This window comes from Cydia pomonella, unplaced genomic scaffold (assembly GCF_033807575.1).
Source record: "Cydia pomonella isolate Wapato2018A unplaced genomic scaffold, ilCydPomo1 PGA_scaffold_29, whole genome shotgun sequence".
NCBI lineage: Eukaryota > Metazoa > Arthropoda > Insecta > Lepidoptera > Tortricidae > Cydia > Cydia pomonella.
Window position 1 is genome coordinate 257028 of NW_026907864.1, and position 16621 is coordinate 273648.

Here is a 16621-nt window from a genome sequence, read left to right on the forward strand (position 1 = left end):
GTATAAAAATATGATACAGATATCCAGAAAACGTTTTAAACTGCTACGTAGTTCCTGAAATTCAAAAGTGGAAGTAGTAAAAAACGATGTATAATTTATAAAAAAAAAACGAATGAAAAAGAGATGTGTGAGAAAAGAGTGCATAGACGATAGAGATTTGACGTATCTGTAGAGTTATTAGTAGCGTTACAAGGTAAATACGCAATAAATTGTATGTAATAAGCTTAATGAGGATAGTTAGTTAATATAGTATTTACCTGACGATAATAACAAGTAACGCCCAAATAAGCTATAGATATAGGTTTGACAGAACAGTTATTTATTTAATCTTTATTGCACAAAAGAAAATCTTATTTATTAAAAGGCGGACTTAATGCCATGAGGCACATTTGGGGTTATTGTCCTTTTAGTAAAGACATATCTGTTATGGTTTGCTAATTATCATAATTTATATTGTTTACAAAAGTAATACAAGATATTGGAAGAAAAAAAAGCTCGTAGAGGTTTAAGGCAAGATAATATTAATAAAAATGTGAACTTCGATCAATGACATGAACAATATATTATGGCATAGATGTAGTCCTAGAAAAAAATATATACATAAAGAAAAAAATGGATTTTATTGGATATGACAATAATTTGATTTGGTAGTTTCAATCATTGTTTAAATTAAATGAACTTGAGTTTTTAGTATTGACACTTGTCATTTTACATTGATGTCAAAGGCGTATCTAGCAGTGCTTTAGTCACCTTAAAAGCAGTATACGGGAATCTTATGTTAATGTATAAATACAACCAATTATTGAAACTGAAACTTTTGCAAAATGTTTGGCATCCTTTGAAATTTCAAGACACAAAATTTAATTACCTCAAGGACACTTTAGTATCACCCCTAGCAGAGTTGTATAATAGCCTCTGAAAGCGATGTTATTCAAGGTGGCATTTGAATAAAGAAATTGTCGTGTGTTATTGTCATACGAACACCCATTATGAAATGAGTAGTATTATTAACAATCAGAGCAACCTTTTAAATAAAAAAAGTACAAAAACTTGAACATTGTTATAGGTATTGTTACCTATAACAATCCAATTATACGTTTATATAAGTTTGACACTTCACGTGCAGATATGGATCCAGAGACATAATATTGTAAATGTGTAAAATTTCAACTGAACTTAATAGTTTTGAGCTGAACACAGGACTAATGACTATAAAGATTGTCACGTCGACTTCAGAGTTAAAGCCATTTAGGGGTTAAATATTATCTCTAACCTGTTGCTACGTTACGTAACGATTAATACATGAATGGAGTAAGATGAAGTCTACATTAACGCAATGTAGTATAATACAATATTGGGTCAAGAAAGGTTTGATTGTTAAATGTAGAACTGAAACAGATAGTGCTGAAGTCGAACCACTTTTGCCTGTAAAACAACGGGTATTGAATTAAATCAAAGACAAGTTTTAACGGACAGAAGTAATGTTTGGTTTTTGAGAAAACAAAACAAACTTTATACATAATAAAAACTGAGCTTTGTCTGTTTTTTTTTAGTTATACGAAATTAACAACAGGTATTAAGATTTTTCATTAACGTAGCAAAATGCTAATGTCACGGCATAGTAGTAAGTTATATGAACAAGGGGAAACAGTAGACCGAATGTCATGATATTATTTTCATGTATCTCATTATAATTTTATTTAACACATTTCCTGATTATGTAAATGTATCAATTGTGATAAGTTAAGTTTCAATTTACTTCATTAGAAACTGTTTTGACGCTTTAAATAATTTTTCACGGTTGGTGTAAGATTTAAATCGATCTAGCTTTTAGTGAGAAGGTTCGTGCGCCGGAGTCATGCACGAAGTTGGATGGCCGAATGTCATGATTTATTTATGTTTACATTTAAGATAGCAGTTAAATAATAATTATACCGTGACAACATTATTATGTTACCCCGATTAATACAGGGGTAGTTGGAAAAATAACATTATACTGAACACGATTTAACATTATGTCAAAACACGGTAGTTTTAGCAGGTGGTGGGGACACGGTAAATGTTGGACAGGCTCATTCACTTGGGTTGAGGCTGTCAAAGAGGAAGCATCGTAATGAACTGGTTAGGTCAGAGTACCTGGAAGTATCCCGATTGCTGTAGTAGTAATAGTTTAGGGTAACCATGCAATAAGAAGCACAATACTTTCGACTCAAACCACTGAACACTGTGTCACTTCCCCGTCTCAATTATGTCCGAAATGCAATGGTGAGCATAGCTTAAATAACTGTTCCCAGTTTCTCGCGTTAAGCACTATCGAGCGGCTTAATTTGCTGCCGAATTATAAAGTATGTTTTAATTGCTTCCGACGAGATCACTACGCAAACCATTGCAAGAATGCAGGTTGTAGGATATGTAAGCGCAAGCATAATTCACTCATTCATATCACAGAGCACATGCAAAAAACAGGATCGAATTCGTGTGAGCGTCCCGCGTCACGGGCAGCTACTGAGCCGAGTGATGCGCCGGCGCCGGCCACCGCCTCCGTTCCTGCATTAACGTCATATTCGCATGCATCTGAACCGAACGTCGGACTGTTAACCACTGCATTAATAAAAGTATACGGGCATGACAATCGCGAGATCATAGCCAGGGCAGTTTTGGATAATGGCAGTGCGACTTGTTTTATGACTGAGAAGATATGTCGGCAGTTAAATTTACATACTAATCGAGTAAATAAATCGATTACAGGCATAAACAAATTAAAGTCTCACGTAGGTAAAATGTGCCAGGTGCCAATTAAATCGTTAGATAACACCTACTCGACTTATTTAAATTGCTCTGTTTTGCCATCTATAACTGACGAGATGCCATATCAACAGATGGATATATCGCGAATGAATATTCCGTCTAACATCTGTTTAGCTGACCCTAACTTTTATAAGCCATCCGAGGTTGATTTTTTAATTGGGGCTGATCTCTTTTGGAACTTGTTAGGGTCACATAAAATTGAATTAAGTGATAGGCAGACGATACTATTTGAGACTAAATTAGGGTATATAGTCGCAGGCCCAACAAACAGCGGTCAGGTATCGGCTCCTTCGCGTATTAATTGTTATTTTACAAATGTCACCTCTTGCGCTAGTAATGAATTGCTTGACGATGAGACTCGAACCGAACTCACGCGGTTCCAGCAGCCTGCGAAGGTCTGCACTAAGCAATCTCATCATTCCTCGAACAGGAAATCAAATAGAAAGCATTTCACTAAGTTTTTCACTAGACAAGACGGAAAATATTCTCATACTTAGGTATATGTCAACTTAACGTTAAAGTGTTTCGGTATTTATATTTATCAGTATAAGCTTGCTTAGCTACTATTTGTTACGTTCCTAAATATGTGAAAATATGTGAACTAAATTAGTGTACATCGGCTGATAGATTGAGACTTGTGAAGGTGTCAGATAGCCATGTTTCGTATGTTTCAATTTTCAATACTAAGTACACATATTACCAGTGATACCTATTTGTTAGGGTTACTCATTACTTCATTTGTTCTGTGCATCATTTATGAGTACATACAATGAGTCTTGGCTACCTAAGCTGTAATTTGCAAGCTAACGCTGCAGCTAATGATTACATTACTTTTCATGTCAGCTCCGCGTGTCTGACATTAAGGAGGTTTTGGGAAGCTGAGGTAAAGTCGACCACATTTTGTTTAAATGAGTGCTGGGTATTGTAAAAGTCTGTTTCTCGTCAATGAACTCAACACTGTTTTGGTTGCCACTTCCCACCACTCACGTTTCGTCGCGCACTGAAGATGCTGCTGCCACTCCCTCGTTGTCCGTCCTCTAATGTCGGTACCGACTCATGTCCTCAAGGAACGCAGATGTCTTCGGCCACTCACACCCCGTCAGGGTCGAGCAGATGCGACATCAAGCCAGTTAAATAAGAAGAACTCACACTCAACCGTTGCAAATTGACGCCGTGGTGCTCGTTGAGAAAAATATGAAATTATTTTGGACCTTCATGACATTCAAGAGGGGTCACACCACCGTAATTCATAAAATTAACCCACAATTGGAGTAGCGGTTCTTCGTTGCATCCTATTTGCTTCCTGGATCAAGCAGTTTGGGTTGAAAGACAAGCTTTCAACGCCCGGGGGCATGTTCGGGTCAAAATCAGATCCATGAAGCGCCTGCGCAAATACTATAGCAAAGCGCCACAGAGGTCAATCTCCTCTCGTATTAATTTAAGATATTGTCAAAATTTGCATGTCACTTACTTATTCCTGTACCACAAGACAGATTACACGTCTCATATATTTTATTTTGAGTTTTTCTACTATAAGCCCGTCAGACCCTTGAACAGATATTGATGTGAGATGGGTGTTGTTTACTTTTGTAGGTATAAGTTGTTGGTGCAATGAGTCTTCATCGTAGTAATAAATATTATTTCATACGGATTGGCTACGCTCCAAATAAATAAATAATAAATAAATAAATACAATAGGACATTATTACACATATTGACTAAGTCCCACAGTAAGCTCAATAAGGCTTGTGTTGAGGGTACTTAGATAACGATTTATATATAATGTATAAATAATATTTATAAATACTTAAATACATAGAAAACACCCATGACTCAGGAACAAATATCCATGCTCATCACACGAATAAATGCCCATACCAGGATTTGAAGCCGGGACCATCAGCTTCGTAGGCAGGGTCACTACCCACTAGGCCAAACCGGTCGTCTCCACCCCGCCCTGATCACCCAGCGGCGGCTGTTTGATCAAATATTGGCCGAATCTCAATTCAATATGTACAGAAACGTTCGGTCGACCAATAGTTTATTATCAACCTCGATTTCGCATTATTGTCTATCGCCACAGGGTGCGACAACGCTGCGACCGTGATGGGGAGATTTGCGGTTATTCGCGGATGGTCTAAAACGCAAAATGACTAGTGTAATATTTTGCCTATATCGCTTTTAGTCTACATCGCGAACGGTCTAGAACGCTATATGTTACTATTCATTAATACATTTAATGTGAACTGTGTTGTTGTCGCACATTTTCCTTGAATGTTTTCTTTAGAACAACGAATTCCTCTATTTGCTTATAGGGGAAGTTAGTTTAGGTGTCTGTTTGTGTCAAGATATTTTCCGAACGGTACTTCCATTGAGCCAGAAAGAGGCCGTGTATAATATACTTTAGCTTAAGTTAGACGAAAGGAATGCTGGCCAGGGCGCTCTCACTGTTACGCTCGCCGGACCAAATCAAAGTAAGTTCCCAAACCCCATCTAACGTTACATCGAAGAGACCTCGTCTTCCAAGAAGTGTCTTGCGATCAAACCTTTTAATTGTTCACCGCTTAACCTTCTAGATTTTGGGCTACGGTATGACGGAGGTGAAGCCGGCGGGCGAGCGACTGCGGGAGGTGCGGTTGAAGATGGCCACATGCGGGCGCGAGGGCTGGCGGCACTGCGCCTGCGCGGTCGGCTCGGTCAGCGGCGTGTGCTCCGGCGACTCGGGCGGGGCCGTGCTCTATAACGGCACGCAGGTACTTGCGGCTGCGGCTGGCCGCGTGCGGGCGCGGGGGCTGGCGGCACTGCGCCTGCGCGGTCGGCTCGGTCAACGGCGTGTGCTCCGGCGACTCGGGCGGGGCCGTGCTCTATAACGGCACGCAGGTACTTGCGGCTGCGGCTGGCCGCGTGCGGGCGCGGGGGCTGGCGGCACTGCGCCTGCGCGGTCGGCTCGGTCAGCGGCGTGTGCTCCGGCGACTCGGGCGGGGCCGTGCTCTATAACGGCACGCAGGTACTTGCGGCTGCGGCTGGCCGCGTGCGGGCGCGGGGGCTGGCGGCACTGCGCCTGCGCGGTCGGCTCGGTCAGCGGCGTGTGCTCCGGCGACTCGGGCGGGGCCGTGCTCTATAACGGCACGCAGGTACTTGCGGCTGCGGCTGGCCGCGTGCGGGCGCGGGGGCTGGCGGCACTGCGCCTGCGCGGTCGGCTCGGTCAGCGGCGTGTGCTCCGGCGACTCGGGCGGGGCCGTGCTCTATAACGGCACGCAGGTACTTGCGGCTGCGGCTGGCCGCGTGCGGGCGCGGGGGCTGGCGGCACTGCGCCTGCGCGGTCGGCTCGGTCAGCGGCGTGTGCTCCGGCGACTCGGGCGGGGCCGTGCTCTATAACGGCACGCAGGTACTTGCGGCTGCGGCTGGCCGCGTGCGGGCGCGGGGGCTGGCGGCACTGCGCCTGCGCGGTCGGCTCGGTCAGCGGCGTGTGCTCCGGCGACTCGGGCGGGGCCGTGCTCTATAACGGCACGCAGGTACTTGCGGCTGCGGCTGGCCGCGTGCGGGCGCGGGGGCTGGCGGCACTGCGCCTGCGCGGTCGGCTCGGTCAGCGGCGTGTGCTCCGGCGACTCGGGCGGGGCCGTGCTCTATAACGGCACGCAGGTACTTGCGGCTGCGGCTGGCCGCGTGCGGGCGCGGGGGCTGGCGGCACTGCGCCTGCGCGGTCGGCTCGGTCAGCGGCGTGTGCTCCGGCGACTCGGGCGGGGCCGTGCTCTATAACGGCACGCAGGTACTTGCGGCTGCGGCTGGCCGCGTGCGGGCGCGGGGGCTGGCGGCACTGCGCCTGCGCGGTCGGCTCGGTCAGCGGCGTGTGCTCCGGCGACTCGGGCGGGGCCGTGCTCTATAACGGCACGCAGGTACTTGCGGCTGCGGCTGGCCGCGTGCGGGCGCGGGGGCTGGCGGCACTGCGCCTGCGCGGTCGGCTCGGTCAGCGGCGTGTGCTCCGGCGACTCCGGCGGGGCCGTGCTCTACCTAAGCTAAACCGCTAATGAGTAAAATATTACACTAATAATCCAATTATTCCCTTGCCCACGCCCAGTAACATGCGACAGTGCGATCTCATTTACTCCTATACAAATAGACAGTGTGCGCGCTTTAGGTATTGACAGCCTCTTAATGTGCAACAATTATATCGAATGTTGTATGATTATTTACATTCTTTTGGTTTCTCATGAAATGGTTATTATTTTTTGTAAGCGTTTTTAAATAAAAAGAGACGTCAAGATTGTTAATCCCTTCTCTAATGTTAAAAACGGGCTGTAGAAAATAGGAGGACTGGAACATTCTGCTCAAAGAGTTGGTCATTGTTTTGTTGCCCGCCGGACATCCAAGTGTACCAAATAAGTCTTAACTGATGCAAACCAGTCATGCACAAAAAGATCTATTGAATGTGTGCACCATATATGACACGCAAACTCTTACATGTACCGTATATATAATTATATATAGTACGGTCAAATTAACTCAAATTTCACTAAAGTCAGGAACTAATTCTAAGGACTAATAAAATCACTACGGATTGTTTTGTACGGGCTAAAAATCGAACTTTATACAATCGTTACTAAATTCACCCCCCCGGAAAGGGGTGAAATCGGCTGAAAATAATGTAATGGTTGTAACTAAGAAGAGAAAAAAGGTGTACTCGGTGCAATTTGGCGTACGTTTTACAACACTTATATCTAAATTCGCACGTGTTATTTATGTTAATTTAAGCTACGGAACAGGTAAAAAAAAAAACAACATACAAAAAAATCTATTTTGGCCATTGCGGGTCTGGGGAAAGTAATGTACTCGGTGCAAATTGAGTAAATAATTAGAAAAAATATCTAAATCCAATGTCAAATTCGCACCAGGGTGCGACACCCGGAAAGTAGTTTTTCATGTTTTACTGTCGTTGTACTTCGGGGGAAATTTTAATACTATTGGAAATTGATGCAATCATATTCATTTGATTTTGTTTACATTCGCACCCCATAAAAAATTGGCATTTTTATACGGAACATGCAGTTTTGTAATCAAGTACCAAAAACGTAGAGCAATAAATACACAGAAGCGACAAGCGCGTGATTAGTGTGTAATAGGCAGAGCGCCGGGGTGGAGGGGTTGAATCACTTAACACAGTATACAGGTTAACAGATGTATTGTCTCTCAGCTTGTCCACTTGAATCCCCTAATACTTACTATTCTATCCTTATATATAAGTATACTACGTGACAGAAGAGGAAATCCCTTATCGAGTGGAGGCGCAAGATCTATATTAAATGTGCTGATCACTCAATATGCACTGACGTGCCGATATGAGTGTCTGCCTATCGCACCTCCCCTGAAAAGGTAGGGGTTCCCTCCCCTGAAAAGAACACTATTGGTAATACAACTTTACTCTATTCTTATGTACTAAATAATCTGTATTATTTTTAATTACTTTTAAATTGGAACCTATTATGTCTTTTATTTTATAGGGTCCTAAATATAGGTCATTTAATTTATTGTAACATTCATTCTTAATTAATACTAAATCACCTTTCTTAAAATTAACAACGTTAGCCTTACAATCGTATTTAGATTTTCTTTGAATTTTACTTAGAATTAGATTGTTCCTAGCATCAGCATGTGCTTTTTGTAACCTAAATTTTAATTCTAATGGATAGTGATCGTAGACATATAGTGGTTCTACTCTATTTACAAGATTACATGGTACATTACAAGATTTCCCAAACACTAACTCGTAAGGCGAATATTTCGTACTTGTATTTACTGAGGTGTTGTACGCAAAACACCAGTACTGAACCCATGAACTCCAGTTTGTGGTGAAATTCCTAGTTTGTATTAGACGTGCGCGCCGGTCGAAAAAAATCGGGCGGCGGCGCGCCACGAAAAAATCCACGGCGGCGGCGTAACGCCGGCGGCGTGGGATTTTTCAACTTTGCATATTAAGATGTATAATGAAAAACCACGCTTAAACGAAAGAACTTTATTAAGTGAACTGAAAAGATGACTCAATCACTTCTCTTGACAGAAATATTTTGTTTGCAACTTTTATAGTTGTCGTGCACAGAAATTATTTTGTTCACCCTAAATGGACTCAGCCGGGACCTTTTGGCTGTTAAAAGCAATCCAGCAACCGAAACCACTCTTTCGCACGGAGTGCTAGTGCATAACAGAGCCTGTGCTAATGACGATAAACGCTGGTAGGCAGAATGTCTGGTTTGTCAGTAGGACAAGATGTCCCCGTCTTCAAGTTCCGCAGGATCAGCAGTAGCTAGGTATTTCCAAGCTTCCTGATCAACAGCATCATCGAAGCCGGAACCATGAGAACTGTGTTGCATGCTGTATTTGCGCGAGAGTTGGGAAAGTATTGAAACTTTACTTGTACTCGCTTCTTCCTTTTGACCCTGGTGTAATAATGGTTGATTATGTTCGTAGTAAGGGATTAATTCTTTGGCATATTCTGCCAAGAAACCAGCTGGAGTTAATTCGTTAGCAGTCAGATAGAGGTAAAATTTATTGCTACCGAAAGTCTATTTAACTTATTTTTTTCAATATCCGCTTTTGATGTCATGTTCGCTGTAACACAGTAACTAACAGGTACAAACAACTCAATACTACATTTATTATTATTGGGGTTTTTTGGGGCCTTTGAGTGCCACGTCGACCAGGTAGTGATCTATTGTGACAGCCCTTTAAAGTTCCTTACTGATGCCCGTTGAATCCAGGAAATTCCAGATTCTTTGGGCCGTAATGTTCTGTACCTATAATGGGCGGCACGTATTGCAACCCACAATACGTGCCGCCCTCAGTGTGTACTTCTTTTTGACATTAGTGGTCCACAGGAGCAGAGAATGTGCATTGCAGTCTCCTCTGACTCATGGCAGAACCTGCATGTCGCGTCTTGTTTCTTTCCAATTTGAAACATGTGTTTGTTCAACTTACAGTGTCCAGTCAAAATTCTGGTCACCGCGCAGGCTTTGTGTCTTTTGAGCCCTAGAAGCTCCCTAGCAGTTTTGCTGTCAAAACCCTTTGATTAGAGCTTTTGAGTGTTCTTGTCCTTTTACGAACTTCCACCAATCGTTTTCCCTTCCTTTTTCTAAATTGCTGAGCAGAGAACATGCATCCCGTTTTGTGATTCCACATAACGGTTCTGGGCCGACCACGGGTGTGTCTGCGCCTTTTCTAGCAAGTTCGTCCGCTTCTTCGTTTCCGTTAATGTCGGAGTGCCCTGGTACCCATCTAAGTATGACTTTGTTGGAGTTAGCAAAGTGCATTGAGGTTTGTTTTACAGTTGTGGACTAGTTTTGAGTTTGACTCAAGGGATTCTAGTGCCAGCAGAGCAGCCTACATACACAGATTCATTAAAATAAATCATACAACGAATTAAAAAAACGAACGCTAAAGCTACTCGGAGGCAGGCGTACGAACGGCGAGCTTCTGAGCTTGGACGCGAGTTTTCCGGCGCTCGCTGTGCTCCACGGCACGCGTCGCACGCGCTTTATGTCCATTGATTTTAAACTTGTACTCTCTTGCGGGTTTTGTCTCGGCGCGAATTTTAAACTACCGGCGGCGGCGGCGGCGCGCTGACTCCTTATGGCGGCGGCGCGCCGCGGCGGCGCGCACGTCTAGTTTGTATTCTTAGGTAACTGCCAAGATGTTTATGCCAATTCTCTAATGAACCTATACTTTCATGGTGGTATGGTGTCGAGTTAATTTTCTCAACTTTTAATAATTTACAAACCTCCCTTAATGTGGAATTAATGAATTCAGTACCACAATCTGTTGCTAGAGTTTTGGGAATTCCATATCTTAAAACAAAATTTTCAACAAATGCCCTTGCTACTGTCTGAGCATCCTTACTTTCCAATGGATATGCCTCTACATATTTGGTCAATTCACATTGTAAAGTTAGGATATACTTATATCCTTCATTATCTACATCCAATGGCCCTACAATATCTAAATATACTTTTTCAAAAGATGTTGTAGCTGTGGTGGTTATAACCATATTATCTCGCGTGTTCCTGGTGCAAAATTTTTGCTTTTGACAATCCTTGCATCGTTTAACATAGTCATCTATATCCTTACGCATGTTTTGCCAATAGTACTTTTTCTGAATACTGTTTATCATTCTTGTACTACCAGCGTGTCCACTAGTGGGTAATAAATGATAGTCATTAAGTATAACCCGAATCATTTCCCTATCGGTAACTCTTGTTTTCCCTTGTATTACACATAACCTTGGTAATTCGTCTTGTCCCGCGCGAAAGACTTTTGTTAATAACATCATATATTTTTTATTTTGTTCACTTTTAACTATTATTAACTCTGCTATATTTAAACTTTTGCACAGTATAACCAAGTCTCGTAACGATACGTCTAAGCGTGCCTTCGTTAATAGAGAATCTTGGTTTATGCAAATTGCAGAGTTCACATAAACAACATTGTCAGACCCGGTCTGATTTAATTCCTTAGCGCATCCCGCCATTTTCTCAAATTCTTTATATGAGCAAATTTTCAATTCTGTATCTCCCTTCGACCCTTTTATGATATCTACCACCCTCGGTTGACCAGGCTCTAAAGACGTAGTACCTGAGTCCTGTATCTCTTGTGAAACGTTCGATGAGTGAGTCATTGAACGAGTAACTATTCCAACGAATGCTGAGTTCAAAGATTTCAACTCGTCCGATGTAATGACGATTCTCGACAAGGCATCTGCCGTAACATTTTCTGAACCCTTAATATATTCAACCTCGAAATCATACTCCTCTAAAGCCAACCTAAACTTCGTCAAGCGACTACTAGGATCCGTCATACTAAATAGATGTACTAGAGGTTTATGGTCCGTTAAAATTTTAAATTTCCTGCCATACAAATAAGGCCGAAAATGCTTAATTGACCATACAATACTTAACAGTTCTTTATGGATCGTAGGATAGTTAAGTTCCGACTTATTCAACTGCCTACTCGCGAAAGCTACTGGTTTATTATTCCCATTCGACAATACTGCCCCTATAGCTACACCTGACGCATCCGTTTGAAGCCGAAAAACATTATCGCTTGACAAATCTGGATAGTCTAAAACTGGGGGAGAAGACAGCAAAACCTTTAGCCTCTGAAACGCCGTCTCACATTCTACTGACCAATCAAATTCAACGCCCTTTTTAACCAATCGATTTAAGGGATATACTACTTCTCCGAAATTCTTTATGAATCTTCTATAAAAATTAGCAAAAGCTACGAACCGCCGAACCTCGTCCGCATTTTTAGGCACTGGAAACTTCTTCAACACTTCTATCTTACTAGTATCGGGCAAGACCCCGCTAGGTGTTATTACATGCCCTAAGTAATTTAATTCCTTTTTTAGAAAAACACACTTACACGGGTTAAGCTTCAAATTGACTTCCCTAAACCTCTCAAAAACTTTTATTAAGTTAGCGTTATGCTCATGAAAATTCTTCCCGAAAACAATTACGTCATCCAAATACAAAAAACAAGCGTCCTGAGTTAACCCTGATAACGCTACAGCCATAAGCCTGGAAAATGCGCTAGGGCTACTTCGCAACCCCATTGGGAGCCTTTTAAGCAAATACTGTTTATCTGCAGTAAAAGCCGTAAACTTCCTACAATCTGGTGACAGCCTCATTTGATAATACCCAGAGCTTAAATCCAAATGTGAAAAATATACACAACCCGACAATGAGTCCAATATCTCTTGCATATTTGGCAAAGGAAATTTCTCATCGACTAATTTCTTATTCAACAGTCTATAATCAATGACAATACGCCATTTTTTTCCACCACTGCTATCTAACTTCTTTGGCAAAAGCAATAGAGGGGAAGACCATTCACTTACACCCTCTTCGATTATATCCTCATCCAACAATTTCTTAATTTGTTTCTCTACTTCCTTTTTCTGTGCAAATGGAATCCTGTACGGTTTAACATACACAGGACACGCATCATTCTGTAATTTAATCTCATAATCGAATAAATTAGAAACTGTCAACTTATCACCCGGCATATGAAAAATATCTGCATACTTCGCACAAACTCTTTCGAGCGTACGACTACTTCCGTCATCAAGGTAAGACCTAAGTTTCAATAACCCAAAGAGTTCCTTGACCCTGTCTACTGTCTTTGATGTTTGAGAGTCAAAAGAACAAACAAAATAATCCTCCAACCTACCAAGCCTTGGACAGTAATTACCCAACTCTACTCCACTCTCTCGTGTGTTCAAAAACCGGACTGGAATTCTCCCATCCTCCGGAAACACCACTGCGCCCGCTACGAAAACCCCTGGGGTGACTTCTTGCGGAACAACAACATATTCCCCTTGTACATCCGTCGAAATCCATTTAACCATCTCACACCTGCTAGGAATAACTATCGAACTCGCCGCTCCTAAGCCCAATTTACACGACAATCTATTCCCCAACACATGTTGCAACCTCAAAACTCGCTCCCCGTAGTCTATACTACACTTATACTTAATCAAAAAATCCTCTCCTAAAATACCATTGCCCTTACATCTAAGACCTACAAATACATGAAACCTATGACAAAATTTATAACCTTCCACCAATAGTTCCAACTCTACATACCCTACCGAAACCAAATTCCCACATACTCCTCTTATCCTTATCCTATCCGGAACTATCTGAACCCCAAAACTTTCAATGCAACTATATTTTATTATTGACACATTAGCCCCTGTATCTACTAATAAAGATAATTTCGTATCTAAACAATTTACAACTACGTGATTATTACCCCCATACGATAATATTTCTACACATTCGCCGTTAGTCACGAAAAAACTCCGACTCGCTACTTTGCTCAGCTGAGTCACGTACTAACTCGTCTACATGTGATGACTCTATGACATTGACATTGCGTACTTCTGACTTAGCAAAATTGCCCGATCCACGCTTACTCGGGAAATTTATCCGTCCTCGACCTTGCTGAGTCGCATTGCGATTATAACTGAGGTGCGCAGAACTAAACGGTCGTTGACTGTAACGCTGTCTGTTATTATTACCAAAACCATTTCTATTTTGATTGTAAGGCCGCCTTGAGAAATGAAAACAATTTGTTGCCGGTCTTTGAACTACTTCCGATTCATCTACCGCAATAGTTATTGCTTCCCTAATCGACTCAACAGCCCGCGCTGCTAAAATAGTACCTATCCTGTCACTATTTAATCCTTCCGCAAAACGCCTAATAGCAGTTTTCTCATTTATCGGCCGAAGGATATCGTGCGCTGCCGAATTTCCATCGGCTTGAGTCAAAGTCAGGTTAGCAAACAGCTGTTCTATCTCATTTCCAAAATCCTCTATACTCCTATTTCCTTGCCTACACCTCTGCAACTGCGAAAGGATAGCTGTATACGACTTTTTAGGCAACAAATACTTTCTAATATCGCCAATCAAATCCGAAACGGTCGCGTAGTCACTTTTAATTTTTAACTTAGCTTTAGTCGACAACCGCGTCTTAACAACGAAATTTATCAGAACGGCCTGATCTTTCTCCTTTAACGTACCGCTATAAAATTGTAACCCATCAATCAATTGGTTTATTTGATTTTCATCCACGTCCACCACAGGCAAAAGCGAAAGAGCCGTCTTTAAATCAAAATCGGCCATCTCGGATACCGTGTCCGACTTAACTAGCCTTTGAATTTCCAAAAATAAACATTCGAAGTCGTCTGCTGTTTTTAAAGCCACATCGAGATCCCCAGCTGCAACTTCTTTTTTACCTATATCCTCAACTAACAAATCAAATTTACATTTAACATCTTTTGCTAACAATAACTTATTCCTACCTTGCACAGTCTGCCGTTTGTCCTTACCTAACTTAACTATACTATCCCTAATAACACGTAATTCTTCTAACAAACTGACAAGGTTAGCCATAAAACACAAATAAAATAAACCAAATAAGTATATCAAATTACACTACACAAAAAAAAACCTTTAACACACCTATCTAAACATTTTCGCCCCGAATAGCCCGCCGCGCCGCTCGTCGCTCCCAGCCGCTGTACAGCTGTCCCTTTACTCGTTCGTAGACCCGGGACAAAGCGTAGACTGACAAGTATCCCACGACGACGATCATCAGGACCTCAGTCAACTCCAAGCCCGCTGACACCAGTGGCGCGGTGTTGTTATTGGGCGCGGTCACGATAACGTTATCTTTGCTCTGCTGTCCGCCCATTGCCAATCAACAGGTTAAATACTCCACAATTTGAAACGTAATGTAAGTTATTATGAGTCAAACATTACCCTGTTGATGGACCTGCTATGGATGATGTTCTCATGCCGCCTTCCTGTTGTCTCCTCAGCAGCGATGTGACGAAGCAGAACCTCACGCAGAATTCATGTCCCGGTCGCCATGTAATAGGCAGAGCGCCGGGGTGGAGGGGTTGAATCACTTAACACAGTATACAGGTTAACAGATGTATTGTCTCTCAGCTTGTCCACTTGAATCCCCTAATACTTACTATTCTATCCTTATATATAAGTATACTACGTGACAGAAGAGGAAATCCCTTATCGAGTGGAGGCGCAAGATCTATATTAAATGTGCTGATCACTCAATATGCACTGACGTGCCGATATGAGTGTCTGCCTATCGCAAGTGGCAAGAGAAGGAACGCGCGTAGATGCACCGACGAAGCACGGCTCTTGAGGCACGAGTAGTGGCATGTACCTACTGCAAAAATAGTATGATTTTTTTTTTCTTTTATACTACGTCGGTGGCAAACAAGCATACGGCCCGCCTGATGGTAAGCAGTATCCGTAGCCTATGTACGCCTGCAACTCCAGAGGAGTTACATGCGCGTTGCCGACCCTAACCCCCTCCCGCCCCTCGTTGAGCTCTGGCAACCTTACTCACCGGCAGGAACACAACACTATGAGTAGGGTCTAGTGTTATTTGGCTGCGATTTTCTGTAAGGTGGAGGTACTTCCCCAGTTGGGCTCTGCTCTAGATCTGGAATGACATCCGCTGTGCTGTGCCCTACCACACAGATCGAGATGACATTCACAATGCCCATACCTCTCGTAAAAGGTTTCTAAGTATGCAGACAGACAGTGAACAAATTAAATACAGGTACGCTCAATGTTTGTTAAATTCGAAAAATCGCGTTTTTCCATATACTTACGAAAACGTTAGACTACTTAGTTCACTCAATGATTGTTTAAAACAATAGTTCCGTTTTAATGCCAGAAGAAAGATTTGTGCTCGTTGCCCGTCAAAAGTGTCAAACAAACTGTCTCGGAACAATCGCTGCGCGTAGGGTTTGAGATCCGGATATCCGAAATATCCGGATATCCGTCAACTATATTAATATATTAATATAGTTGACGTTGACTCGTTTATATTAATGACCTGCCAAATGATGTTGATTATCCAATAGTACTGTTTGCTGACGACAGCACATCTATAATAAATTGCGATAGCCTAATGACTTACGCACAGGACATTAATACTGAATTAAATAATATTATAATGTGGTTAAATAAAAATAATCTAATAATCAATCTTAAAAACACCAATGTAATGCATTTCTATAATCGCATAAATTTCATTAATCCTGATATAATTGAAATTAACTATGAAAATGACAAAATAGAAAATGTAGACACAACACGTTTTTTAGGCCTATTAATAGATAGTCAACTTACTTGGAAACCTCATGTTGCTGAGATATGTCAACAACTAAACAAATCTGCTTATGCACTTTCTAAACTATCAAAAATAGTAAACCAAGACGCAGTGCTGT

At 42.2% G+C, this 16621-nt stretch overlaps 1 protein-coding gene across 1 annotated transcript; it reads right to left on the reverse strand.

Moving 5' to 3' along the window:
* Nucleotides 1–5372: 5372 nt before the first annotated feature.
* On the reverse strand, nucleotides 5373–8639 carry LOC133533937 (atherin-like). Its single transcript, XM_061873026.1, has 5 exons — nucleotides 8571–8639; nucleotides 6582–6815; nucleotides 6201–6434; nucleotides 5820–6053; nucleotides 5373–5672 (listed from the first exon to the last, which is right to left on the reverse strand). The coding sequence occupies exons 1-5, from the start codon at nucleotides 8637–8639 to the stop codon at nucleotides 5373–5375; spliced, it is 1071 nt and encodes a 356-aa protein (XP_061729010.1).
* Nucleotides 8640–16621: the final 7982 nt, after the last annotated feature.